The 26,008-nt window shown below is 33.4% G+C and overlaps 1 protein-coding gene across 1 annotated transcript in view; it reads left to right on the forward strand.

The window, feature by feature from the left end:
- Positions 1 to 12,621, forward strand: part of KCNJ3 (potassium inwardly rectifying channel subfamily J member 3) — a 141,755-nt gene extending 129,134 nt beyond the window's left edge. The window contains exon 3 of the mRNA XM_057746173.1: positions 11,820 to 12,621. Coding sequence (XP_057602156.1) covers positions 11,820 to 12,406 — 587 coding nt within the window. The 3' untranslated portion in view covers positions 12,407 to 12,621. The remainder of the gene's footprint in view (positions 1 to 11,819) is intronic.
- The last annotated feature ends 13,387 nt before the right edge of the window (positions 12,622 to 26,008 follow it).

Below are 26,008 nucleotides of genomic sequence, written 5' to 3' on the forward strand. Positions count from 1 at the left end.
GACTAATATGGTTGTTCAGCTTACGATAGACATAATTCTTTGTCAGAGCTCTTAATAAAGTACATTTTCTTTGCCTATTTTGCTCTCGTATTCCTGGAAAAGAAGCAGTGAATGGTGGCTGTATTCCAACAGATTTTTATTGATTATAGGAAAGTTAATGGCTTCCATCAAAACTATATTTTAACATCACCAAATCACTATAAGATTATTGATACCTGTTTGTTCAGAGAGGAGCCTTGCAAAAACAATTGCATTAAGATGCTCTTCATGTATTTCAAACTCAATGTATTTAATCTGATTAGTTGGCTGAGACCCAGCTGGTGCTTTGTCAGCAGATCAGGAGTAAAACAAAGAAGCTATAATTAATGAAATTAATGCTCGATATAGAAACTTGAGATTTGAGGTGACATTTCGGTCATAACATTTCCTTTGAGCTTAGCAGAATGGAGAGACAGTTTAGTTGGAAGTAATTGTTCTTAGTTTAATGGCACGTGATTAGATGAGGATGGTTATTTTTCTCATGCTCCTGGCTGCTAGGACTCTAAGTTGGCAGGCATGATGGTACAAAACTGTCAGACAAATTTAATCAGAAAGTTCAGAAAATAAAAGGGTATGATTTAATTTACTATTTTTATCTTCCCTTTCTTATGAGAAATACAAGTAAAATTTCACGGCACGTCCATCCGTCTTTGTCACTCTAACCATATGAAATTGTTGGTCTCCAGTCTTTCTCACCTTTTAAATCCAATCAGTTTTCAAGTTGTTAAATTTGCCTCCTAAATATCTTTTCAATCTACCTCCACAGCCATTGTCTTTTAACACAGCTTCCCAACTGGTCTACTTGCTTTAGTCTTGCCCTGATCAGATATTTTTTCCACGGAGCAGTCAAGGTGATTTCTACAAAACGCTATCAGACAGTGTCACAACCTTTGATAAAACACATCAATTACCCCCCACTGAGTGGAGCGACACATTTTTTTCAGGTGATAAGTACAAATTTCCCTCAATATAAAACACCAGAAACTCCTTATCAGATAGAGGTTTTTCAGCATTTCAAGGAAATGAAAAAGTTTAACCTTTCACTATAAAAATAGTTTTGTATAATAAGATCTTGGTCCCTGAAAGTAAATATTAAAATCTTGATAATAATAGTAGTACTAATAATAGACAACATTTATTGAGTTCTCCATGAAATCAAAGAATGGAAATTGTGAGGAAGAGTCCTTAGGCTAATTGCCAGGTGCTATGGAAGGCTGTTTTCTGGACTAGCTTTGGACTGGGGAAACATGGTGTCAGATGAAGAAAAGTGTTCAGTGGGCAATTTGTATGGACAAGATGTATACTCGAGGTGAAATAGAGAATGCCTGTAAAAGGTATGCAGAATGTGGAGTCTCCTTCCAAAGTTAATAAATATTAAAAACAGATAACTTATAAAACAACTATACCAGGGTAATGGCAAATCTTTTTAATTCTGCATGCAGTCTATGTCATTGAGCCCTGCTTTGATTGCATGTTACAGCACTTTGCAGGTGCAAATCTAGGCGAGGATGCATGCTTGCATAATTTGGGAGTGGGGGTCTTTTTAAGGAAAAAAAAGAATACAAAATTATGAAACCAAGTATATGAAAATGAAAAGGACATGTGCTAGTGAAAGTCCCTGAAGCTTAAGCTTCATAAGTATCATCTTAAATCCACCTCTGGCAGATTGAAGTTTGCCTCTAGATCTTGGTTCCCTAAATTAACAGAATGCTATAGACAGATCATTTTTTACTTAAAACCTGGGGAAAAAATCTAGTCTGCCTCAGGAGTTAAACTGAATTTTAGCATAAACCTACAAAGTTTGGTTATCATTTCCTTTCTGAAAATGTCAATTTTAAGGAAGTTACTACTTGCATCTCATATGCTCTTTGCCTCAGCGTTTTTTATATCTTTGACTTTTTACTTACTTTAAGTGATTTTATTTTTTTAATTCAAATAATTTAAAGTACTGTCCAAGGAGATGAGAAACCATGTAGTTTAGGGAAACTTTTAATAGTTTGACTTTTAAATACCTGTTTATGTCATGACAAAAAAATTCTTTCAGAAGACTTGTATATATTGATACATGTTCAAACCAATCATTTTCCTTTAAAATACGTGCTAAAATATCATATATTTGTGATTATTACTATGATGCGGCATTTTCCATATCTAAAATAAAAGCCACACAGTAATAGTTCCCATAAAATTATAGGAACCTTATTTTTCATTTAGGCTCTGTCAATAACTTAACAGCAAAATTAGAAGCAAAATCCTCTGACCTTTTACTGTAAAGCATAGAACCAGAACAACTGCTGAGTTGCAAATATTTATTCAGGCTATGTTCTAAGCGGGCAAGCAAACAAAATGTATTTGAATTTCTGCCAAAGAAGATGTTAAAAAAAAAAAAGCTATAGTCTGTGATTGAAAAAGATATAGCAACCTATATAAAAAGTCAGTCTCATGAATTAAGGGGAAAATAAGTTTTCAGTTGTCAGGTAAAAATGGATTTACTCCATTTTCTAAGGTGATCAGTTATAGTTACATAAGGGATAGTTTCCTCAAAATGATTTAACTAGAGGTCGGGTATTCAAGTGCATCAAAATATTCACTATGTATCTAGTTGTACATCTGTCACTGTATAATTTATTAGCAAACATGTCTTGCTTCTTTGTGCAAGAATCATTCATATTCTATATGGTGCTTACATATACTTTAATATTCTTCCCTCCCTACATACTAATCAAAATAAGAAACCCTTAGTATAGATGTTTCAAAGTCAATTTCATATGAATTCATATGTTGAACTAGTTAATAGATCATCACCTTAAAAGCACAGAAAATAAAGATTGACATATTACATACATCTATTTCATTAATAATTATATCCCTTCCCTTTTTGTTGCTGACAGTCTCTACTAGTGACAAATAAATTACTAATGGATATGGGAGCTCTGATTCATTCAGAAAGTGGACTTTTCCTGCACCGCCATTTTAACATTCCTATTCTTCCTCTTCCTCCATTCTTTCTACTGTCTCTCCCCAAGAAAGCGTTGAGCATCTAATACCCAGCACAACGGTGGATACCAGCAGTACCAAGTGGATAAGAGTTCTCTTAAGAAGCTTATTCTAATGTGATGTTTATCTGTAACCATAATGAATGAACGAACAGGAACTGTATCCTAAATTCAAGTACACGTGGTTGTGCCCTTACACAACCGAACATGTGCACAAGTCTTTCCCCACCCCAAAATGTGTTTTTCTCGCATACTGGGCGTGGACTGTGTGGCAAACTAATACTCATTTTTCAAGACTAGATTTAAACATGGAGGTTGAGAGGGTTGATTCTTCAGTCCATTGCTACAGCACCTTAATTCAGCACCTAGAAGAGTGCCTGACAGAAAGGAGATGTTTAACAAGTTAAGTATTTATTATCACTGATTGAAGTCAATTATATATGTCATTGAGATATTTACAACACCTAGTGGTCAAGGAATGTGGGTGTGTGTGCCTGTACATATGTGCATGGCAATAAGACACATTTAAAAGACAATAAAAATAGAAAAATCAGTAAAGACTTCATAGAATTAATAACATTTGATCTGCGCTTTGAATATGAGGAATCATGTTAACAGGTAGAGAGATGGAAGAGGACATTTCAAGCAGTTGAAATAGCATAAACCAAGTAATATGTATGGAAAACAGTAGTTACAGATAGGAAAGTTATCCATTTAAGAAAATTGGAACACAATAGCATAGAGGTTAAAAAGACTGGCTCTGGATTTGGAGGGTTTGAGTTGAGTTGACTATAACCATCCTTTGTCATGTGACATTGGACGAGCTACTTCCTCTCCTGATACCTCTATGTGGTTGTCTATCATATGAAAAAAGAATAGTACACACTTCCTAGAGTGGGGGGGGGGAGAGAATTATATGATAATATATATAGAAAACACTTAGGATCTGGCATATATTTTTTTACTATGTGTTGTGGTTATTGTTGTTAAGGCTTTAAAAGAGCTAAAACTATAGTGGTAATTTAGAGCTAGATTTTGAAGGAACTAGGAAGACTAGTTACTATGGGGCTTGTAGCTATGGGGCTACAAACTAGTAACTACAAGCTAGTAACTATGGGGTTTGTTTTTCATTTCTTGATTAAATTTATTTATTTATTTTGTTTAAATATCACATATTCAAAAGTTACTAAGCCCCAACTACTAATGTCATCACATTAGGGGTTAGGGTTAAAATTCAACCTATGAATTTTAAGGGAACACACACAATTCAGTCCCATACACCACACAAAGTGGTTATGAATGGCATTTTAAAGCAAAGTTTTAGGAATGTCTTTTAAAATAGGGATTAATCTAAGCATTTAATTATTGTAATTTGTATGCAGTATTTTTAAAAAGTTGCATGTGTTATTGCTTAAGACAATATTTCAAAAGGTTTTCTTCCCAATGACTAGGGATAATGTTCACCAAAATTATTAAATTCCAACATCTGCTGAAAGGTGTTTTTTTTTTAAGCTAGAAATTTATCACATTTTCCCTTTGAAAAATATCTTTTATGATGTCAGTCTCATAGGGTATTTCCTAACAGCAATTGATACATTATACCTATACCATTAAGATGTTTTGGAAGCTAAAAATTAGGAGAAAACAATAGCATAAATGGATTTAGGTAGGTTTGATTCTATAATTGTCAATGCAAGAAAGCATGTTTTAATAGGTACCATGAAGGAAAAGAGGAAACGATGTGCAAGAATGGAACATTTCTACAGTTAGGTTAAGAGAATGATAGTCATTTAAAAATACATTGAGTAAATTCTGCAGTGCTTCTATAGGAAGTGAGAGTGGAGAGCTGAAGATAGTACCTTGTCCACAAAGTAGAGATGTTAATTGTATTTTAGGGAAATAGTTGCCACTGTAAAGTTAGTCACATTTGTGCAGACTAGGTTGACAGTGCTAGACTTGACTCAGTTCATTATGTGTGTAATAACAGGCCTTTCCTCATACTCCAGATGAATATAGACAACATGGTCTCTATCAAATTAATAGAAACTAACGAGATGAAAATTATTTCATTTACCTTGAGTTGATTCTAAGAAAGAAAGTGATCACTAAAGAATTGAAATATATCTAAAATGACCTTTTAACTAGTTAGAACCCCAATAATAATTGATAGTAGCTACCAATTATTGAACCTTTATTATTTATCAGATATATGGTAGACCCATTAAATAGATATTATTTATAATCACAATAGCCTTATAAATGATATTTTATTATCCCTTATTACTATCGACATTTTTTAGCAATCAAAGTTCAGATTATTGAAATAATATGCCCAAGGTCTTACTAATAATGTATGGTTAAACAGCAACAATCTCATTTATATTCAAAGCCCGTGTTCTTTTGCTTAATGTTACCCTGATTCTCTTAAATATATTTTCAGCAGTATGATAAGGAATTCCCTGTCATATTTTCCATCTGCCATTGACCCTTAGGACCTACACTTGTATTCCTTTCTGCAAATCTAACATTTTGTTCCATTGGTCACGGTAAAAAATCTATTTTCCTTTCTTTTGTTCTTCTGGGAGCTTAGAAACCTAAAGTAGTGCATTTGAAACATTTGTTGCTAAATTTCTTATTTACACTTTATTTTCTAACAAATATAATTGGCTTTTCTTCTTGTTTTTGTTTATTTATTTATTTTTTGGACTTCTTTGACCTAGCTTAGGCTATAATAGCAAACTAATGTCTAAGAACACATTGTAAGACCAAGTGCTTGTAAATAATAGAGGATAACATTGGGTTGAATGTACGCCAGAAATTTCTACTCCTCACTAAAAGTCTGTCTGAGCAAAATATGTTGAGCTTTAAAGAGATTCCATCTCTTTGAAAACTGCAGTTTCTGGAAGCCATTTATGTATTCTTAGTAGTTTTGCAACAAATATCCCAGAAGAGCCTGATGCCATGACCTTGGTATTATTGAACAGCAGTGTACACAGGCTCTTTAGGCTTTCTAAACAAGATAAAGAAAGCCCCAACATCATATGCTTCCTCAGAAAGTTTATCATTTAAATTTGGGTTCAGCTCAGTGCAACACAGTAGAGAGTGTGCAGAGAATGCCAAGTAAGTTTTGTTATTACATCTTGGGGGATGGGTGAAATTTTGGAAATACTTTAGGGAAGACATAGCTATAGACCTTATTCAATAATCCTCAGAGCAGTGCATAGGGAGGGCTAAGAAATTACTTTGTGCTGTATAGGACATGCTATGCATGCTAAGCTATTAGTCAATTCAGTTATGAAAACCATTCCCAATTTAAAGAAAAACTAGAGGATAGATTTAAGAAAGAAAAAAATTACTTGGCTAAATGTTTCAGTTCTGTGTGTGTATGTGTATAAATGAAATCTGTAGCATTATATAGCCTGTATTTAGGGACTTCTGGATGAAAATGACCAATTTTTATTGTACAAGCAATATATATATATAAACAATTATACATGTGTTATATATATGTAACATATATATCTATTAATTTCATTTAATTCTCAAAATATTCAGATGAAAACAGTAGGGGGGCTTAATTTTACAGATGATGAAATTGAGGATTAAGAGATTTGATAATGTTTTTAAGATCATAGGTTAATTAGCAGTGCAGCTGGGGTTCACACGCTTTCTTCAAAGAGTTGTGAAGATTCTAAAAAGTGCTTACAAAGATATTTGGCACATAGTAAGCCCTACAGTGATGTTACCTATTATTAATATGACATGGCTTATTGGAAGGAGATTTGCTTTTATTTTTCTTTTTGTTTGGTGCATATATGATAATGTACAGCCACAACCACCATTATAGGAGAATTCCTCCCCCCGCCCCCCAGCAACTTCTGTATTGAGTAAGGTTTAGATAAAGCTTCCACTGTGCAAAAGTTTTTGATTGTTTGATATGTTCTGTGTCACAGCATCCAGACATTCCCCTTGGGCTGTGGTTACACTGTATTTAACCATCTTGTACTCACCTCATGTAGGTGACATATGCACCATCTCTGACCAGAAGAAACAATAGAGAATGACTGAGAGTTATTCTGAAAGTTTAATTAATGACTTGTCAAATAACGACTCACTTTGCCATTTTTACTTAAAAAGCTTTCAGACTTCTTATTTGAATGCACATTCAATTTAGTTAAGGAGATAAACTTAACGATGTAAAGACAGAATCAGGAAAGAGAAAAATCAAAAATAAAGAGATTAGACTACATTGCCTCTATCATTTTAAATTGTAACACTGACTTTGGAATAAATTAAACAACAATATGTAGTTTTTTTGTTCACAAATCGGTGCACAGAACAAGTCATTTTTTCACAAAATGTTTTTCATCTAAGGATTCAAAAGTCCCAGCTATTTCCAGTTAAAGCAGCATCTGTTGCTTTACCAGTTTCCACAGAGATGAGCTCATGTTGATTTTCATCGCATTTGTTCAAGTCTGGAATCTGGTTAAAACATGCAAACAGTTGCATTGCCAGTTAAGAGGTGAAATCATATAGTATCTTTTCACCTGCATTTATTTTGATTCAAACAGTATTTGTAATTATGAATCTAAGCATGAATTATTTTTAAATAACTTGGCTTAACATTAGGAATATCATAAGATAAAGCATACTAGAAGGAAGAATACTATGATACATACATGTTCTTAGAAAACAAATAATTGGACTTAGGGCCCTGGTGGCCCAGGGGTTAAGACCCTGTGCTTCCACTGCAGGGGGTTCAGGTTCAGTCCTTTGTCAGGGAAGTTCCACATGCTGTGTGATGTGATGTGGCCAAAAAATAATAATAATAAAAGGGATCATAATATAAAATTTTTAAAAAAGAAAACAATTATATTTACTTATAAATCTTCTCAATTGAAATCTGTATTCTATTTTTTTCAACGCCATTTTGGGTGTTACTTTTTTGGTATAACTTGTAAAAAGAAATAGTTTCTCAATTATATCTTATCTTAGCACTTTGTCTAAACTGCAGATTGACCATCATAGACATTTTCCTGTTATCCAGTTTATAATGTCATTATCCGTATGTTGATTACACATTAATATTCTGAGGTGAAACCAGATTTTAAATGATGTTGAATTGGAAATATCTGATATTTGTGTACCTACTTTTAGTGAAAGTGTAAGAGGAAGCAGAAGAACAAACAGAGGTTAAAGTGGTGGCAAATGTTCTTCATTACCAGAGTATTATAGTGGATGGTAGTCACTCACCTTGCTGAGGCCTTTTCAATACACCGCAAGTTTCCACACTTAGTCTTCCCCTCCATTCTAGATAATTAGGTGGAAAATGTTGAGAAACCCTAAAAATTGTGAAGATGAGTAATGTATCTTTTTCTGTATTTCTAAATATTTTGAATATTTGACCATTTCAAAAGAAAATCACTATGTGATACCTAGCAATTTTTAAGTTTAATTTTCTATATTACTAATATGGGACAAATTACTAATATGTCAAAATTCTCCATTTATGTTAATGCATTATCATTAATTTCCAGGAAAAACAGGAAATGCAAATGATCACCCACAGAATGATAAAAAAAAAAACCTGTATAAAAATGATTTTTAAAAGTTATGATTGAGCATCACTTAATATCAGGCACTGTTCTGTACACTTTACTTATCTCAAACTCTGAATGGCTTTGTCAGAGGATAGTGTTATCCCTACTATGTAGAAGAGTAAACGGGCTTAGAGAGCTTTCAGTAACTTTTACAAGCTCTTTAGTAGTGTAACTGAAAGCCAACTTTATATATTTTTCAATTATATAAAGATGTTGCCTCATCAGTATTAGATTGCTAAGGAAGGAGGTAAAGTCAATTTCATTTAGTAGAATAAAATCCCTACCTTCCTTTTCAGTCAGAATTATTCACTGGCATTTTAGTAATAATGCTTATAGGTATTTTTACATGAACAAACATTTGAAATACTTGTTTCCATTGTGAATGTCATAGCACCTTAATTATCAATGTTTTGTTTCCTCAAAGTGAAAATTGTACAAGATTTTTTTTTCCCAGTTTTTTCCCTCCATTTAAGTTTCTCCAGTTCTTCTCTATGACTTCTGATAACTACATAGGCAACAACTCAGGGTAGGCATTGGGGATCAGCAACATAATATATTATAATGATAAATGATTGAGACAGAATTTTGATTTTTAATTTCATAGTCCTTTCCTAACATAAAAGAAAAAGTCACTAAATACAGGATAAGATGGTGATAGGAATCAAATTTTGTTTCAGTATGTACACGATTGTTGTTAGAAATAATTGAACAAAGTTCATGATCTGAATTTACTTCAGCTCCTAATATAAAAATGCATTTACAATGATCAAGGGACAAACCCACAGATCTATGTTACAAAGGTAAACAGGGTTATACAGACTATGTGCCCTCACATCAGATAATCTCACCCACCATCAATTTTCAGTGGTGTGAGTTTTTAAAATTAAAATGGGGTTGTAAGGGAAGTAACATCACTTAACAGTATGTATATATTTATAATCCTTTTTCTTAAATTTAAATTAATACCCCAGACTGGAAAGTGTACATAAAAAATTCATGAGAGTGATTGCTCTTGGAGGGAAATTAAAGGGTACTTCTTTAACTAAACAAATAAAGAATAATTATTCATTTTATTATTTCAAATACTAATGGATAAGAACATCGGTACTTGTTCTTTATTTTAGGTAGTTTGCTCAATATTTAAACATCTCAAAATTAAACCAAGTAAATATTATATTAGGAAATACATTTTTTATCTTTTCTGAATAAGTGATGATCTATAATTTTTTCTCATGAAAATATCAAATGCTAGAAATCTGTTTGAAAATACAGAATGTTACTTACTCTGTGCATGTCTATAAAATGTACAAATCATTTTTAAACTAACTGTTATTTTCACATATAAATATTTCTGGAGGCTATTCCTGATATGATGATGATTATGAAGACTGATATTGGGTCACTGTCAGATTTCCACCATGACAGTGAGATTGAGAAGTTGTTTAGAATCAGGTTCCCAACTAAAATAATAGAGATATCATGGCAAAGTAAAAATAACAACAAAAACAGAAGTTAGAATAATATTGACATCTTTTCTCTTAATAGCCCTTGCGTGCCAGGAAGGGAAAGAGATTTAATCTCTCTGAGCACTATAGTGTATTCCTTATCTTTAAAATGAATGTAAGAATATTTTCTTATCAAGATGATATTGATGATTAGAAATAATGTAAAGAGGGAACCCCTAACATAGTGCCTGAGATGGGCATTTATTTTCTACATAAATTTCTTTAAAAGCTGTCTGGAAAAAGACAATATATATGTCATAACAACTGATTCCCTGGTAAAACAGAACTGATAATAATTGTAAGGTAAGATTTTGGAAGGATTCAATTTATCTTCAATATGGTTTTTGAATTATGCATTTTATCCTAATTATAAGTATTGCATGTGTGATTGCTAGTCAGGGAAAAAAAGAATATGTCTTTATCCAAACTATTCCAGGCTTAAACACAATAGAAATTATTTATAAAGTGACAAAGGGGGAATAGAAATGAAAGAAGAAAGACTGTCATTACTTGTTTAAATTATACTTAACTATTGAAGAGAGGCATTTTTAAAATTCATCTATTATCTTACACTTTAGTAGCCTTTAATAGAAGTCTGATAGTAAAGGTAGAGGACAGTAATAACTTCTGCAACTTATAGAAAATTGTATCTTTTGACTAATATAAAAGTGAAATGTAATCTATGGCTTTAATTTATTCATGTATTTCCAGTCTTCATAAAGGAATATTCAGAGGTTGACTGATTTAACAGTAACTCAGGCTTAACATATGATTTATGAGAACAGAGTTGAGTAAATTAGAGTAGCATAAGGTAAATGATATCCAAGCAACATAATATATAAATAGCCACATTTCACATCCTATATCCAGCATCCAGTTTCAGAGATTTGTATAGCAGGAATAGAACTTGTAATATCACAGTGGCCCAGATTACTGATTTTAGCATGTGGATTTCTAAAACTTGAGCAAAAATTCATTCTGGCCTGGAAGGTCCCAAAGAAGGGAATTGCTACAATGACCTTATATTATACAACATAGAAATATTTTCAGCTTTTATTAATTTAGCAAATACTTGGGATGATTATTTTTGCTTTCATTTATAAAAGCCAACTATTTTTAGACATTATACGGCACTTTTTACATTTCTGTATGTGTAATTTTATTTCATGCTCACAGCAGTCCTGTGAAACGGGTGTTGCTTTTTATGCTTTACTGTACAGAAAAGGAAAGTGATAGTTAAGTATCCTTCTTAAGTTTACACAGAGGTCAAGTTTGGATTCAAAGCCAGGTTTGTTTGTTTCATAGCTCGCATTGCTCCTTGAATGATGGAAAATGACTATGTGATTTTCCCACTTATCTCCTTATAGAAGAGACATCTGTTATGACACTGTTCTATGCCTTTTTTACTTTGGGTTTATGATAATAAAAAATTAGTCATGCTTTGATGTAGTATCCTTCAAACATGAACAGTAAAAGTACCCTTTGCTTTTTATTGGGAGAAAGTATATGTATCAAAGCTATTAACATACCACAACTTTGAACATATTCTATTATTCAGCCTACTCAGATAAACAGTCCAAAGCTTAAATAAGAAAACAAAATGAATTCCTTAGTTCAGAATGCCTTAACATGTGCTTCTACTATGCATAATTTATCAAGGACTTTCTTTTTGCTTTTAGGGATGACTTGTCAAGCTCGAACATCATACACTGAAGATGAAGTTCTTTGGGGCCATCGTTTTTTCCCTGTTATTTCCTTAGAAGAAGGATTCTTCAAAGTTGATTACTCCCAGTTCCATGCAACATTTGAAGTCCCCACCCCACCTTACAGTGTGAAAGAACAGGAGGAAATGCTTCTTATGTCATCCCCTTTAATAGCACCAGCCATAACTAACAGCAAAGAAAGACATAATTCTGTGGAATGCTTAGATGGACTGGATGACATTAGTACCAAACTTCCATCTAAGCTGCAGAAAATTACTGGAAGAGAAGACTTTCCTAAAAAACTCTTGAGAATGAGTTCTACAACTTCTGAAAAAGCCTACAGCTTGGGTGATTTGCCTATGAAACTTCAACGAATAAGTTCAGTACCTGGCAACTCAGAAGAAAAACTGGTATCTAAAACCACCAAAATGTTGTCTGATCCCATAAGCCAGTCAGTGGCTGATTTGCCACCAAAGCTTCAAAAGATGGCAGGAGGAGCAGCCAGGATGGAAGGGAATCTTCCAGCAAAACTAAGAAAGATGAACTCTGATAGATTCACATAACAAAACACCCCTTCGGGCATTATTTACCGTTTGATTTAGTAATAGTCCAATATTTGGCGGATGAGGTCGTCCTCTCTAAGGAATCTGAAAGGTACATTTCCCATCTTCCCCCCACCCCCATCATATATGCATATTTGAGAACGCTTCCTTTTCAAGTATTACTACTGTGCAGAAAGAAAAAGTTGTGAAGGGCGGACATCAGAAGGAAGTTCTTGTTCACGGGCATGTATTATCACATCAAGCATGCAATAATGTGCAAATTTTGCATTTAGTTTTATGGCATGATTTATATATGGTATATTTATATTGTATATTCTGGAAAATGTATATATATATATTTAAAGAGGTGGTACGCTCCACAATATTTCTAACATACGTATTAAGCCAAACATGAGTTGATAGCTTTCAGGGTGATAAAACTATATATATATATGTGTGTGTGCACATAGTTTTATATACACACACACATATATGTACATATATATACACACACATACACACACACATACATACATATATCTGATAAAATTGTGATGTTTTGTTCAAAGCTGTAGTTCTTGTGCATGTTTACTTTATTAGGCTAGGAAGGCTTCTGGCATTAATTATTAATACCAAATATTTTAGCCTTAAATTATTTGTCATTTTAAAATCTGATTTAATGTTTTCTGCTGTTTAAGGTCCTGGAAGGTTTTCAATTGTTCTTTATATGAGGGAGTCACACAAGTCTGTGCTATTTATGGCCCTGCAAAAATATAGCCATTATATATTTAACTTGTATATTTTGAAGCATACTAATGCGCTGAGGATTTCTTATGATTTTTAAAAGTTGTTAATATTGGGGAAAATAAACATTGCTTATTTTGAGAGTTGGTCCTTTTCTGGACTATTAAAGTCTGGAAATCTCTTTTATATATGATCTACTACAAATATGAGTTCTGAACGGATGCTGAATCATTGTGGTAGTCAGTAGCCAAGTCCTATTGAATATATTGGAATCTGTGTGAAATTACATACTTTATGGTCCCTGTTCCCAACTGAGTCAATTGATAACATTTTCACTCTTTTTCTTGAACTTTTGTCATTTTAAAAGCCAGTAATTTATCCTTGAGAAGACAAAACAATATAATGAAACAGACGATAGGTATTTATGTGTAAAATATGTATGTCTAACTGAGTCTCTTTTCATGCCATTCTCCTGTTTGTGGCATTTGTTATAACAGGACAGACTTTTTCCTCACCTGGGGAACCTATTTCATCCTATGCCTGTCACTCAATTCAGAAGAAATGTTTTGTATATACCTGAGAGAATTTAGTATCAGATAACTTGAAGATATTTTACCCATGTGAGTTTTTTGTTTTGTTTTGTTTTGGTAAACAATTTATTGGTGTCTTGGATCTCTGGCCTACCAAAATAATTTTAGCAGTACTGTTCTTTGAACCCAAAGGTCTGATATTTATGACTCATTAGTGGAAATCAGAACTATTCCTCAGAAGAACACGTGCAAAATAAAGATTTGGAATTAAGAGATTTTAATGAAAATTTACAAGTGCTCCTTATTGGAATATCATAGATTTTCCTATAAAACTTCTCTGCAATCTAAATCTGTCCAGAATTAATCTATTTCTCCTTATAAATACATAAATCCTCAATAACAGGTTTGGGCTCCCACCATTTCTCTCTTTTTTTTTTAGCAATCCTGTGATGGTTTTCATATTGGAAAAGTATTACATCAACAATTCTGTCATTGACTACAATAATACCTCTGGCTACCTCTGTATCAGTCAAATTCTGCAGGTGCAAACATATACCAGGGAATTGTTACTGACAAAATGATCAACCTTGAGCATCCATCCACTGTGAATAGAGCTGGTTGCCCTAACCCTTACCCCGGAACTTTCTTATTTGCTGAATATATGAAATGAAATAGTAGCGGAGAGAGAAAGGGACCCAGGGGCATAGTATATTTGTTATTAGTGGGAGATCATTTAGTCCAACCACTTAAGACTAAACAGAACCATAATTTAATTTGGAGAGTCATTTTAATTTGTTTTTGTCACCAAGAGGAACATGGGACCAAAAATAAACTCTCCAAATACATTCATTCATTCAACAAAATTTTTGCATGTCTTTTGTGTTCTAGGCATTTTTAGCTCCTATAGATTTGGATATGACTAAATCAGAGGCGGTCACTGCCCATTCAAACACTGCATATCATAAGGGGGGGGAGGGGGAGATGATAAACAAATGACACAATTTCAGAGTCAAAATATCACTTAAGGGAAGGAAAACAGGGTAACATGATGGAAAATGACTGGGTGAAATAAGAATTGATTATTTTAGAAGAGGTTTAGGGAGGGGGTGTTATTTGAACAAAGACCTGAATGATGAGGAAGAACCACTGCTGCCAAATTAATTTTTCTTAGTGAATGCTATTCCTTTATCTTTCCCACATATTATGGGAAAGGTATGATTTCTGCATGTAATTGCAGTTTAACCCCTATTGCTAAGTTGATCATAGGTCCCAGTTTACCCAGGAGAGTTGCAGTTTATACCTGTTATACCTGTGTAATTATTAATAGTACTCCCTTTCACTCTTATAATGTCCTGGTTTGGATGATATATGGTGACTCTACATTTTTGTTGAAACTAAATTATGAAGTCTGATATATTTGGATAAAAATAAAGAATTGCTTTTTCTTCTCATTTTGCTGATTTTTTTGACATTGGTCATTCCAAGCAAAGTCATCTCAGTTTCATATCTTTCAGCCTGGAGGACTTCTTATCAAAGTTATTTCCTGTAACATTTGTTCAATCTGTATATGACATGTTTTTCTAGCAGTGAAAGGTTATGCATTTTATTGACTGGATAAAAAATAAACTTCTGATATTTCCATTTCAGGAACTTGTAAGAGCTCAAGTCCAAGGCAGTAAAAGTCAACTTAAGACAATTTTCAGCCCACCGATGTGATGACTGTTAGAAAGCAAAATATAATGTGTTCATTGAACTAATTCAACTTAACTAGAAACTAATCCCTTTTAATGGGATTTTCATGGTATAGCTCCTGTCATGGTAAAATATTTCATTCTATTTATCAAAATGATGTAAATAAGAAAATACAATTATTTTGATAATGCCTATCTTCAATTTAAATATCCTTCCCAGCAATATGTGAATATACTTTTGTAAATATATGTTAAACTAAAAATAAGGATATTTTATCACTAATTATTTCTGAAAAAATTCTTATGCTGTTTTAAATTCATCCATATATGACATTAAATATTCTGAAAAGTATTTAGTTTTCTCAATACACAAGAGCCACTTTGTGGAAATAGGATGGAACCATAATGGATGATTTCTCTTGGAGGAAAAGTGAGATTATGGGGAAGGTGGCTTACATCCTATTTGAATGAAAGTTTCTACCATTTTGTACTGTGAAGAGAATTCAGCTTGACTGCACAGCACACCTGTGAGCTCTGCTTCAGAGTATGTGCTTGAGTTATGTTGTACATATTCAAATTAGCATCCAACTAATTACATTGTCTAGCATGCAGGTTATTATTATTTAAATGTACAAGGCCATTTAGGTTACAAAAATAGAAACGTATTTAATACTGCAAGTTCAGTTTTATAAAAACTGTATTAAACTTTCAAAACATGAATGGGTTAAATTTTTATAGCGTGCTCATCATTTTTCTACTTCCCAACAGTTAATTACTCACATTACTTGATTTGGTTTATTATAAGGCTCTTAACTCCTAAAAATCAATGATTCAATCCATTATGAGCCATTCCTTGAGGGTTACTTTTACTTTGGCTGCTTACTGGTGAGATGCTTCAGCAATATGGAACCTGAACTTAATAATACAGATTATTTGAGACGTGTATTTCTTGAAGGAAGCTTCATGACCATCTTACCCTTTGCTGAACATCGGTCTTGCAAGCCACAGTAAGTAAAGCAGACAAATATACACTTCTCCTAATTTTGTTTAAATATCAAATCACCTTTTAGAAAAGTGTTGAGTTTCTTTTTCAGACGGTGTTTCAAAGAAAAAGTGTTTTCCTAATTTTAGATCAAATGAGTTCGATGATATGTCATTTGTCCAGCTCCCTGGCACCTCACAGAATTAATCCACAAAGCCAAGTTCCTGTAGCTTCTGACCTAGAGGAGTTCAGAAACGATGATCCTCCTTATCCAGTAGACTTTTTTTCTTTCCAAATTATGAGGTTTTATTACCTGAAAAATTTTCTTGAAATCATGGCTAGTTTTGAATATTTGGGCTGTGTATGAAAAAAAATAAATGGTAGGGCCCATTCTCTCTTCTCATTGCTCACTAAGATCAGCAGCCAGTTTAAGTCCTGCTTAACCTTTCCCAGCTCTGCGAGTCAATCACTTGCGTGCAGACTTGCACATAGCATCTGAGTCTTCACAGCAACTCCACATGGTAGAGATCATCCCCGTTTTACACTTGAAGAAACTGATTCTCAGAAAAGATGCTTAAAGGGTTTTTAATTAAATTAAATCCACAAACCCGAGTAGTCTCTGCCCTCTTGGGTGGTTCTATTGATATGCAATTGCTTCTTCTGGGTTTTCCATTTGGGGGCATTACCTGTTTACACTGTGATAGATGAAGATCTAGTTCCATTTCTACACTTGTTGTCCACCACACCTCTACTATGTGCACTCTACCCTAAATCCCCAATATTGTTATATTGTTTTCATAGTTTTAATTAGATTTTAATTATCAGTGTTTTAAGTTCTACTGCATTTGAGCCCATATGTTTTCATCATTTTTCTCACCCTTCACAGCGTTTTCCCCCCTAGAGTTTAGTCGTTTTTTCTTTGCTTATTACTACATATCACTAATTTAGCCACAGTGTCCTTCCCAATTATACTTTCCTGTTAACTCCTCAAACACATAAAATATTGAAACAGTTTTATCTTCTTGACAAAACCTCTACCAAAGCATCCTGATCTGCTCAATTATGTATATTTCTCTCAATTTACTGTACAGCTGTTGTCTTGGGATCTCCTTTATTATCATCATGGGGTCATGGGGACTCCATTCACCTCTTTCTTGGTATAGAAACCCTGTTTCATGGAACATATGTAGCTTTCTTGGCTTACTCCTTGACGTTTGGGGGTTTTTCGTTTTTTTGTTTGTTTGTTTTTTTCCTGGCGCACTGCACGGCATGTGGGATCTTTGTTCCCTACAAGGCTTTGAACCTGTGCCCCCTGCAGTGGAAGCCTGGATTCCTAACCACTGGACCACCAGGGAAGTCCCTACTCCTTGATGTTGATGAAGCACATTTTCCAGGAGTTTCTCAGGAAAAAAAAAAAAGAAAAAACAACAAAAAAAGCAAAACAAAACCTGGCAGTAAACTTTTTTTTTTTTTGGTAGTAAACTTTTTGAAAGCTTGATTTCTTTAAATCATTTGTTCCTAATAATTAATATTAAGAGTTTGGTCTAATGTGGAAATTATGTTCCTTCTGAACTTCAGCAATGTCATTCCTTTTTCTCTTAGTTTCCAGTGTTGCCACGGAGATGTCTGATGCCATTAAATTTTAATCCCTTGTATAAAACTGATTTCTCCCCTTAAAGCTTATAGGATATTCCAATCTTCCCTGGTGTTCCAAAATTTCAAAATTTCTGCCCAAGTGTATATCCATTTTAATCTATTTTGCTGTGTGCTTTCAATCTGGAAACTTATGCCCATTAGGAAAATTTTCTTGAGTTTTTTTCCTTTGTTTACTCCTTTCCATCTTCCTCTCCTTCTTCCTGGAATTTTCATTATTTGGATGTCAGAACTCTTGGGATGATTTTATAATATTCTCATATTTCCTCTTTTATTTATCTCTTTGTATTTTTTCTCTACTTTCTTCAAGATTTTCTTAATTTTATCATCTATGACTTTCATTTATAGTCACCTATTTGATTTCATTTATCTTCCAAGATGTTCATTTCTTCTACAGTAGTCTTAATTTTCAAACTTTTGTTGTTGTTGTTGTTCTCTAAAGGTTTCCTTTTTTTAAAGGGTCTTTTTCTTGTATCACAAGTGAAGGATTTTAGCTCTCTCAAATTTTTGATAGTGTGTTTTAAATGGTCCTTCTTCTTGCATTCTGCTTCTAATATCTTTTAAAACATATGATTTTGAATTTATTTTCTAGTGAAGCAACTAAAAAGATTATTGAGGCTCTGTTTAATTGTATGCACTAAGTCCAAGAGTAATCTTCACTTTTCAGTGACATGGTTTAACTATTTACTGATGTTATTGATAGTATCTTTAGGCTTCTTCTTTAAAGTCAATGACATTGCCCAGATAAGACTCTTTTAATCACCTTCCTACAGAGGAGGTACCTGGCCATCATTGTTCTGAGAACCAGTTGAGTTGATTAAAACAAAGGAAAGTTTGCCTTTTAAACAGGCTTTCAAGGAGTTCTTCTTGCTGGTATCTCCTTTCCTGAACTCTGCTCTGCTATGCCTTTAAAATCCCTCTACTATTGTTTCAATCGTTTCAGGAAGTAGCAGTAATAAATACTTGTATTTAATATGCCATTTTGAGAAGAAAGGCCAGCTTAACTGTATTAGTTTTCTATCGCTGTTATAACTAATTACCACAAATTTGCAGCAAAAATAACATAAATTTATAATCCCACAGCCTATGCATAGAAGTTTGACATGGGTCTCACTGGGCTAAAATCAGTACGTTACCAGGGCTGCAGTTCTATCTGGAGGCTCTAGAAGAGAATTCATTTCCTTGACATTTTCAGTTTCTAGAGGCCATTCGTATTCTCTGGCTCACTGCCCTCACCTTCCATCATCAAAGCCAAGTTGCATCTCTTTCATTGTCATAACTTCTGACTCTTCTACCATCTTCCTTCTCTTTTAAGGACCATTGTGATTACATTGGGCTCACCTAGATAATCTAAAATAATCTTCCCATATCTGTCCTTAACATAATCACGTATGCCAGTCCCTTTTGCCAAGCAAGGTAACATATTCACAGGTTCCGGAGATTATGATGTGGCCTTTTTGGGGGATCATTATTCTACCTCACTAATCTTTCTCACTTATCCCCTTTCATATAAAAAGAATATAGTTTCAACAAAATATTTTCTTCCCCATATCCAAGTATATTTAAAAATAGGGACAATATTTATTTTCATTAATGACATCCTTCCTTGTGAAGAAACGTATTTAACAAGACATTAATTATTCTCTTAGGAAACTATTTTTGTCATAGTCTGTGAGCAAATGTCTGACCAGGTTTTATTTTCCAGTTCTTCACAGAGGAGGACAAAACAAACAAAACAAAACAAAAACAGTGTTTCATTAAATAGATTGAAAATAACATCCATCACTTCAATGTCTCAAATCTAAGCTTGTACATCAAGTCCACTTTTCTTGGTTAGCATCCTACCTTTTGGTCTTAAAAAAATATCAAAGGTGGATTTGAATTTTAGTACATAACCTAAAAGCTGGTGTCAGTATTTGTTGGCAGAAAAATATGTGCCACAGAGACACTTAAAATGAATGAAAGCTTGTGACCTAGAAATTAATTTTAGAAATAATTTCCAATGTATTTTAAGCAAAAGAACAATGAACTGTATGCAGAGACATTGGATGGGCTCATGGGAGGTGGTATTTTGATCAAGGTTTATGTTTCAGTGGCTGACTGAATGAGAAGGGGAAATCAGAAAATGTCACTTAGATGAAGGTTTATTTTTGTAAATGAAAGTTGATAGCATGTCTTCTGCCCAGTATTCCGTTATTATAATGACATGGGCTTGCAGTGATATAGACTTGTAAAGTCTATGAGATACATGGCTTCCTTTTTTATTAAAGCTTCCTAAATAAATGATTGGTTTTTATTAACAACTTTTATCTCTTCTCCCTCTTACACTGATGAAGTGACTTCTTAGTTTCATAAGCTATTTGTATTAAAAGGAAAATTGTGCACAGAATAAGACAATTATATTATAGACTTGTATATTTGTATAGGTTTGACTTCACTGGCTCTCACTTTCCCTGTATATAAGATTTATAGTATGAAACTATATTACATTACATTCTGAGATTCGTATTTCACATTATCCAGAATTTAAAATATCTAGATTTGGACGTGTGAATGAACTCTGTCATACAACTGTGGTTTTTTGACTAAGATGACTCATGTTTAATGTCAGACACTTTCCATTCTGGATGACTTACAGAGTATATATTTAACAGTAAAGAAGACATTAAGTGGCAGATATTTGGTAAATTGAGATCTATACTGTGATAAAATATGCAGTTTCTTAAAGAAAGTAAAGATTAATCATAAATCTTAGGCTTGTTAGTGGATAAAATAATTATTGATGATCAAGTTAGAAGACAAAAAAAAATTTGCTTGGGGAATATACATTTCAGTTATTCTTTGAAGAGCGTAGTTTCCCTCCTTGATGATAATCAAATGTTGGTACAGTTGGAATGGAGCACTAACTGTGAGTGACCAGTATTTATATCAATAATCTATTCTGAATCCATAAGTTATGTTTTAGTCACTGGTTATATATTTTATTTTGTTTCTTTTCCCAATACGCTATATTAATACTTTCCAAATTATAAAGCATGTTTTTTATATAAGGGAGCTCTTATTTGAGGATGATGGAATCAATTTTACCACATATAGAATCTGTACCACCTGTCATCCATTGACATGAACTTTCTGGGCACTCACCCAGTTTGAAATCAACTTCAGGGTTGTCATGTCCACAGAGACCCATCAGCTTAAAACTTCAAATCAATAAACACTTGTTTGGTCAATTTTGTGTGCCTACTATGTTGTAGCTGTTGTGATATACACTAGTTATAGAATGTAATAAAAGTGTTTCAAACTTATTAGAGATGACTGTTAATGAAAATATGTGTTCTGAATGTTTTGATGCATAACTACACAGGATACTATGGGCACACTGAGGAAGAAAGTGACCCAACTCATTTCAGGTATGGGGTTGGGGTGGGGTTAAAGAACGGGAGGATCTTGAAAAGCATTTTGCAGTAAAGGATACTAGGATTGTGTTTTCAGAGATTTGGAGAAATTACGTAGGTAATGAAAAGGAGAAGTAAAGGAAGCAGTGTTATAGATTCATAGAGTTTGGAAAACGTGTTGCAAATATATGGAGTTCAGAAAGACTAGATCATGGGGTACATTAGATTATGGGGGTACATTAATATAGGAGATAATTAGGAAGGTAAATAGGGACCCATTCATAAAGGATATTATAACCCTCAAAAATAGTTGGGTTTTTATGTTGAAGACACTTGTAAAGATTTTAAAAGGTTGGTGGAATCAGATATGTATTTTAGAAACTTCACTCTTCTAATATACACAAGGGATAAATAAACACAATTTTCATTTCATTGGATCCAATATATTTTTTGTTAAACTGTATTTACAGCTTACATCTCAGAATTTATGAGGCTTACAAAATGTTATAGGAGAATATGAGTAAGATCGAAAACACAAGAGATGAGAAAAAAATAAAAAATATATTCTCACTGCAAAGGTTAATATAGATACTATAGCTGAATGTAATATTTCACTCCTGGCAAGTAGGGGGGAAAAAGAGAATCATTTTATGTGGTTCCTCTTATCTGAAAAGAAAAATGTTTACAATTCCCCAAAGAACAACCAACAATTTCGGATCTTTTTAGCTCTCATTACACTTTCACAACATTGTCTCTTTCCCTAACCATTGCAATCAAGCACTCCAAATTACCTGAACTGTTCCCCAAAGGAAAGTGTTATTTGAAAGTTTATTTCCTCTCTTTCCTTCTCTTGCTACATTTAAGAGCATTAACGATTTAAAGAAAGAGTGTAAAATGCAAACTCTGAAGAAGCAAATATTAAAACAAGATAACAGTTTTGATATTGGCAGCCTACTAATCAAGAGGTGATTTTTGTATCAGGTATGCATTCCAGAGGAATAAACCTATTCATCTCTAACCCAAGACTGAATTTCAAAAAAAGCAAAATCTAGTGTTGGCACATAAGTTAGAGTCACCTGGAATAATATTATAGACTTTCCATTATTTAAAGTTTAATAATTAAAGATTCACTGGTTAAATCACTAGAATTTAAAATTTATGCAACAAAATGTCTTTTTCTTTATTTTCATAAATTTATTTATTTATTTATTTATTGACTGCATTGGGTCTTCATTGCTGCACACAGGCTTTCTCTAGTTGTGGCAAGCGGGGACTACTCTTCGTTGTGGTGTGCGGGCTTCTCATTGTGGTGGTTTCTCTTCTTATGGAGCATGGGATCTAGGCGCGCAGGCTTCAGTAGTTGCAGCATGTGGGCTCAATAGTTGTGGCTTGCAGGATCTAGAGTGCAGGCTCAGTAGTTGTGGCACATGGGCTTATTTGCTCCACGGCATGTGGGATCTTCCTGGACCAGGGATCGAACCTATGACCCCTGCATTGGCAGGTGGATTCTTAACCACTGCACCACCAGGGGAATCCCGAAATGGCTTTCTCTGATAGTTATTTGCAGAGAAATAAAAACTTGATTGTTATTAGACATCACTCAAAGAAATAATGTTCATATATTGACCCTTCCATTCAACCTTGGGATTCAGCATAGTGACCCACCAATGTAGACCACATGTGGACCAATATTCATACATGAGCCACGTACATTTACATCCCTGGAACTGTATGAGATTTGATGAGATACAATCAGAGTTGCTGCTTTACAATTTTAATTTATAGCTAATTTACTGCATCTAGGGAAAGTAATAAAAACAAAGCTAGTAAATGGCATATATCTTCATGTTCCCCAAATCATATAGATCACTTGAAACTTCAATAGAAATTAAATTGAACTGACCACCCTAATTAATATCTGGAATGATGGGCACAGATACAGTGTATTCTCTGGGTATCTTGGTTGGCTTAGACAAATGCCAACCTCCTCTCAGTTTTACTATAAAACCCTGGCTTAACTTATAACTAGTGAAAAGTTAGATAAACATAGCAGACATTTTTTGTCATATTAAGATAGATTTAATTTTAATTAAAGGTTTAACTTTAATTTTCTTTCAAAATAATTCCTCAACTTAGTATGCTTTCTTGGAAGAAATTCGTTCCCAAACTATCTGAGTATTCAGTGTGCTTACTGGCAGCTGACTTGGCAAAAACCGAAAGGGAAACAATACTGAGAAGCCTGAACATAAGAAAGCAAGTCAGCCAAACTCCATCTCAAAGTAGTTTAAAAAAATCTGAATCTCCAATCATTATTCCAAGTACTTGCTTTAATTAGTGTTAGAATTCATGCTTATTCAGTGCATTGAAAATAACTAGATCATAGTTTCAAAATAATAAATGACCTGACATATTTTGGTGTATATATACTTATACACATTCCCAGAAAGTTTGAAATGTGGAAATTACACTCTTTGAGAAGGAAGAAAGACTACAATAATTATTTTAGTTGTTTGCATTCACATAAATAAATGATTTCAAAGTAAATATGCAAGTTGTAAGAGAATTATAAAATACTCAGATAATTTTTTAAGGCATTAAGAGGACTATTTTTGTATTTATCTGTAAAGGAGACACCTCAGGACATAGAATAATTTTAATTGAGTCTAGAAGAAGAAACTAGTTATAACATAGAGAATTCAGTTACTCTAGTCAGCACTAGGCCTCCATGTAAACAGACTGAATGGTTTGAACACATTGCTTCATGCTGTGACTTGATTGTCATTAATTCTTTTCAGGAAACAGGTGACCCCTTATTTGCCAAACTGTAGAACCACTTTTTTTCCATATTCATCTTCCAGATAGAGGTTACTCCTATGCCAATGAGGACATATATGGTATTGAATTACATCACATTCTCTTTCAGAACTATGGTACTGGGTGTGCAATTACTGTTCCAACCACCATCCTACAGAAAATTTTAGGTACATGCCCGCCAAACTTAATCTGCATTCCTTTCACATCCAACACAATGGTAGCTTCTAACATAAAATATGCAATATAGTTGCTGAGTGCTGTTTTCCTGATAAAGTCTAATTAAACAGACTCTTTTGATCTCCCATCCTTGAGTGAGAAACATATGGGCTTGCCAATCTTTGAATAGTAATTAAGTTATGCATAATAATAACCCTACTACTCAGAAGTAATATGAGGAAGATAAGTAAGAAATATTCCTTTTCTTGTGGCTGTAGGATTCATGGAAGCTTGCTTCTTCATAGCCAGCAATGGAAAGAGAGCCAGGAGCCACACTTTTATGTATCACATACATGTAACTATCTAAATCCCATTATCTTTCCCATACTCTTCTATGTAAGCAAGCCCCCGGTCCTGCCCACACTCAAGGGTAGGGATTACATAAAAGCATTAACACCAGGAGATGGGGTTCATGTAAGGGACTTTTTTCTGTCTGCCTTGAAGACTATGACAATTTTGAGTAGAATTTAACAATCTGAACAGGTAGATAAATTCCCAAAATTATAGGTCAGCAGGAAATTGCCAGAATATGTCCTCTGCTGCTCTTTCCATCTTAAAAAAAAAATCAAATGTGTAGGACTCCACACAAAACTCTAAGTAGTTTTATTTAGTCCTACTTTTATTTAGGCCTACAAAAGTTTCAGGATTTCTAAAATGACCTGAGGAAAGCTTGTCTACCTCTGAGTAGGATCTTACCCATGATATAGGAAAAAAAAATCTGAGTAGCAGTAACTAGAAGAGGTAATTTTCTATCTATCCTTATATTAATATTTTCCTTCCTAATATTAACTACAAATAGATAACTCTTCTTTTTACTTGTTTATTTACTCACTTTTTTTATTTTACTTTTTTTAGAATCTTTACCTACAAAGAATCTAAGAATCTAACTTTTAAAATACAATAAAACTGTAAAATTATTTTTAAAAAATTCAAACATAAAAATATGCCCAAACTGAAAAGGACAAAAAAAAATTGAACAGAAATATGTGACTTAAAATGTCATATATTGTATTTTAATTGGGCTGAGAATTTGGGTTGAGTTTGCAGGCAAAGTAATATGAGGAACATTTATTTCATTTTTATACAGAAAAACTCATTGGAAAATATACCTGTATGTATTAAAGTTGAAGCTAGCTATATCTAGATCAGTATTTCCACTCCTATGTATATGCACTAGAGAAACTCAGGCACATTTACAACAAGATACATGTAAAATAATGTTTACAATCACATTGTCCATAATGTTGAAAAATAAAAAGACTCAAATGTCCTCCAACAGTAGATAGGAAAAATAAATTGTGGTAAATCTATACAAGCAAATCCTATAAAACAATGAAAATAAAGGAACTAGACTACACATAATAGTGTGAATTAGTCTTGCAAGCATAATATATAAAAAAGAAAAAAGGTAACTTCTCACATGCATTTTTTCGCAAAGGAAAACTTAACAGATACCTTAAATGATATCATCAATCAAATTGTATCTGCAACCAGGTTCTGTAATAACCAGGCTTGTGTAACTTTATCCTGTAACCTCCCTCCGTAAGTAATAAAACATAGCAACCGCCACCATCATTACAACAAAACCTCACAAGCTA

Source organism: Hippopotamus amphibius, chromosome 8 (assembly GCF_030028045.1).
Source record: "Hippopotamus amphibius kiboko isolate mHipAmp2 chromosome 8, mHipAmp2.hap2, whole genome shotgun sequence".
In the NCBI taxonomy this organism is placed as follows: Eukaryota; Metazoa; Chordata; class Mammalia; order Artiodactyla; family Hippopotamidae; genus Hippopotamus; species Hippopotamus amphibius.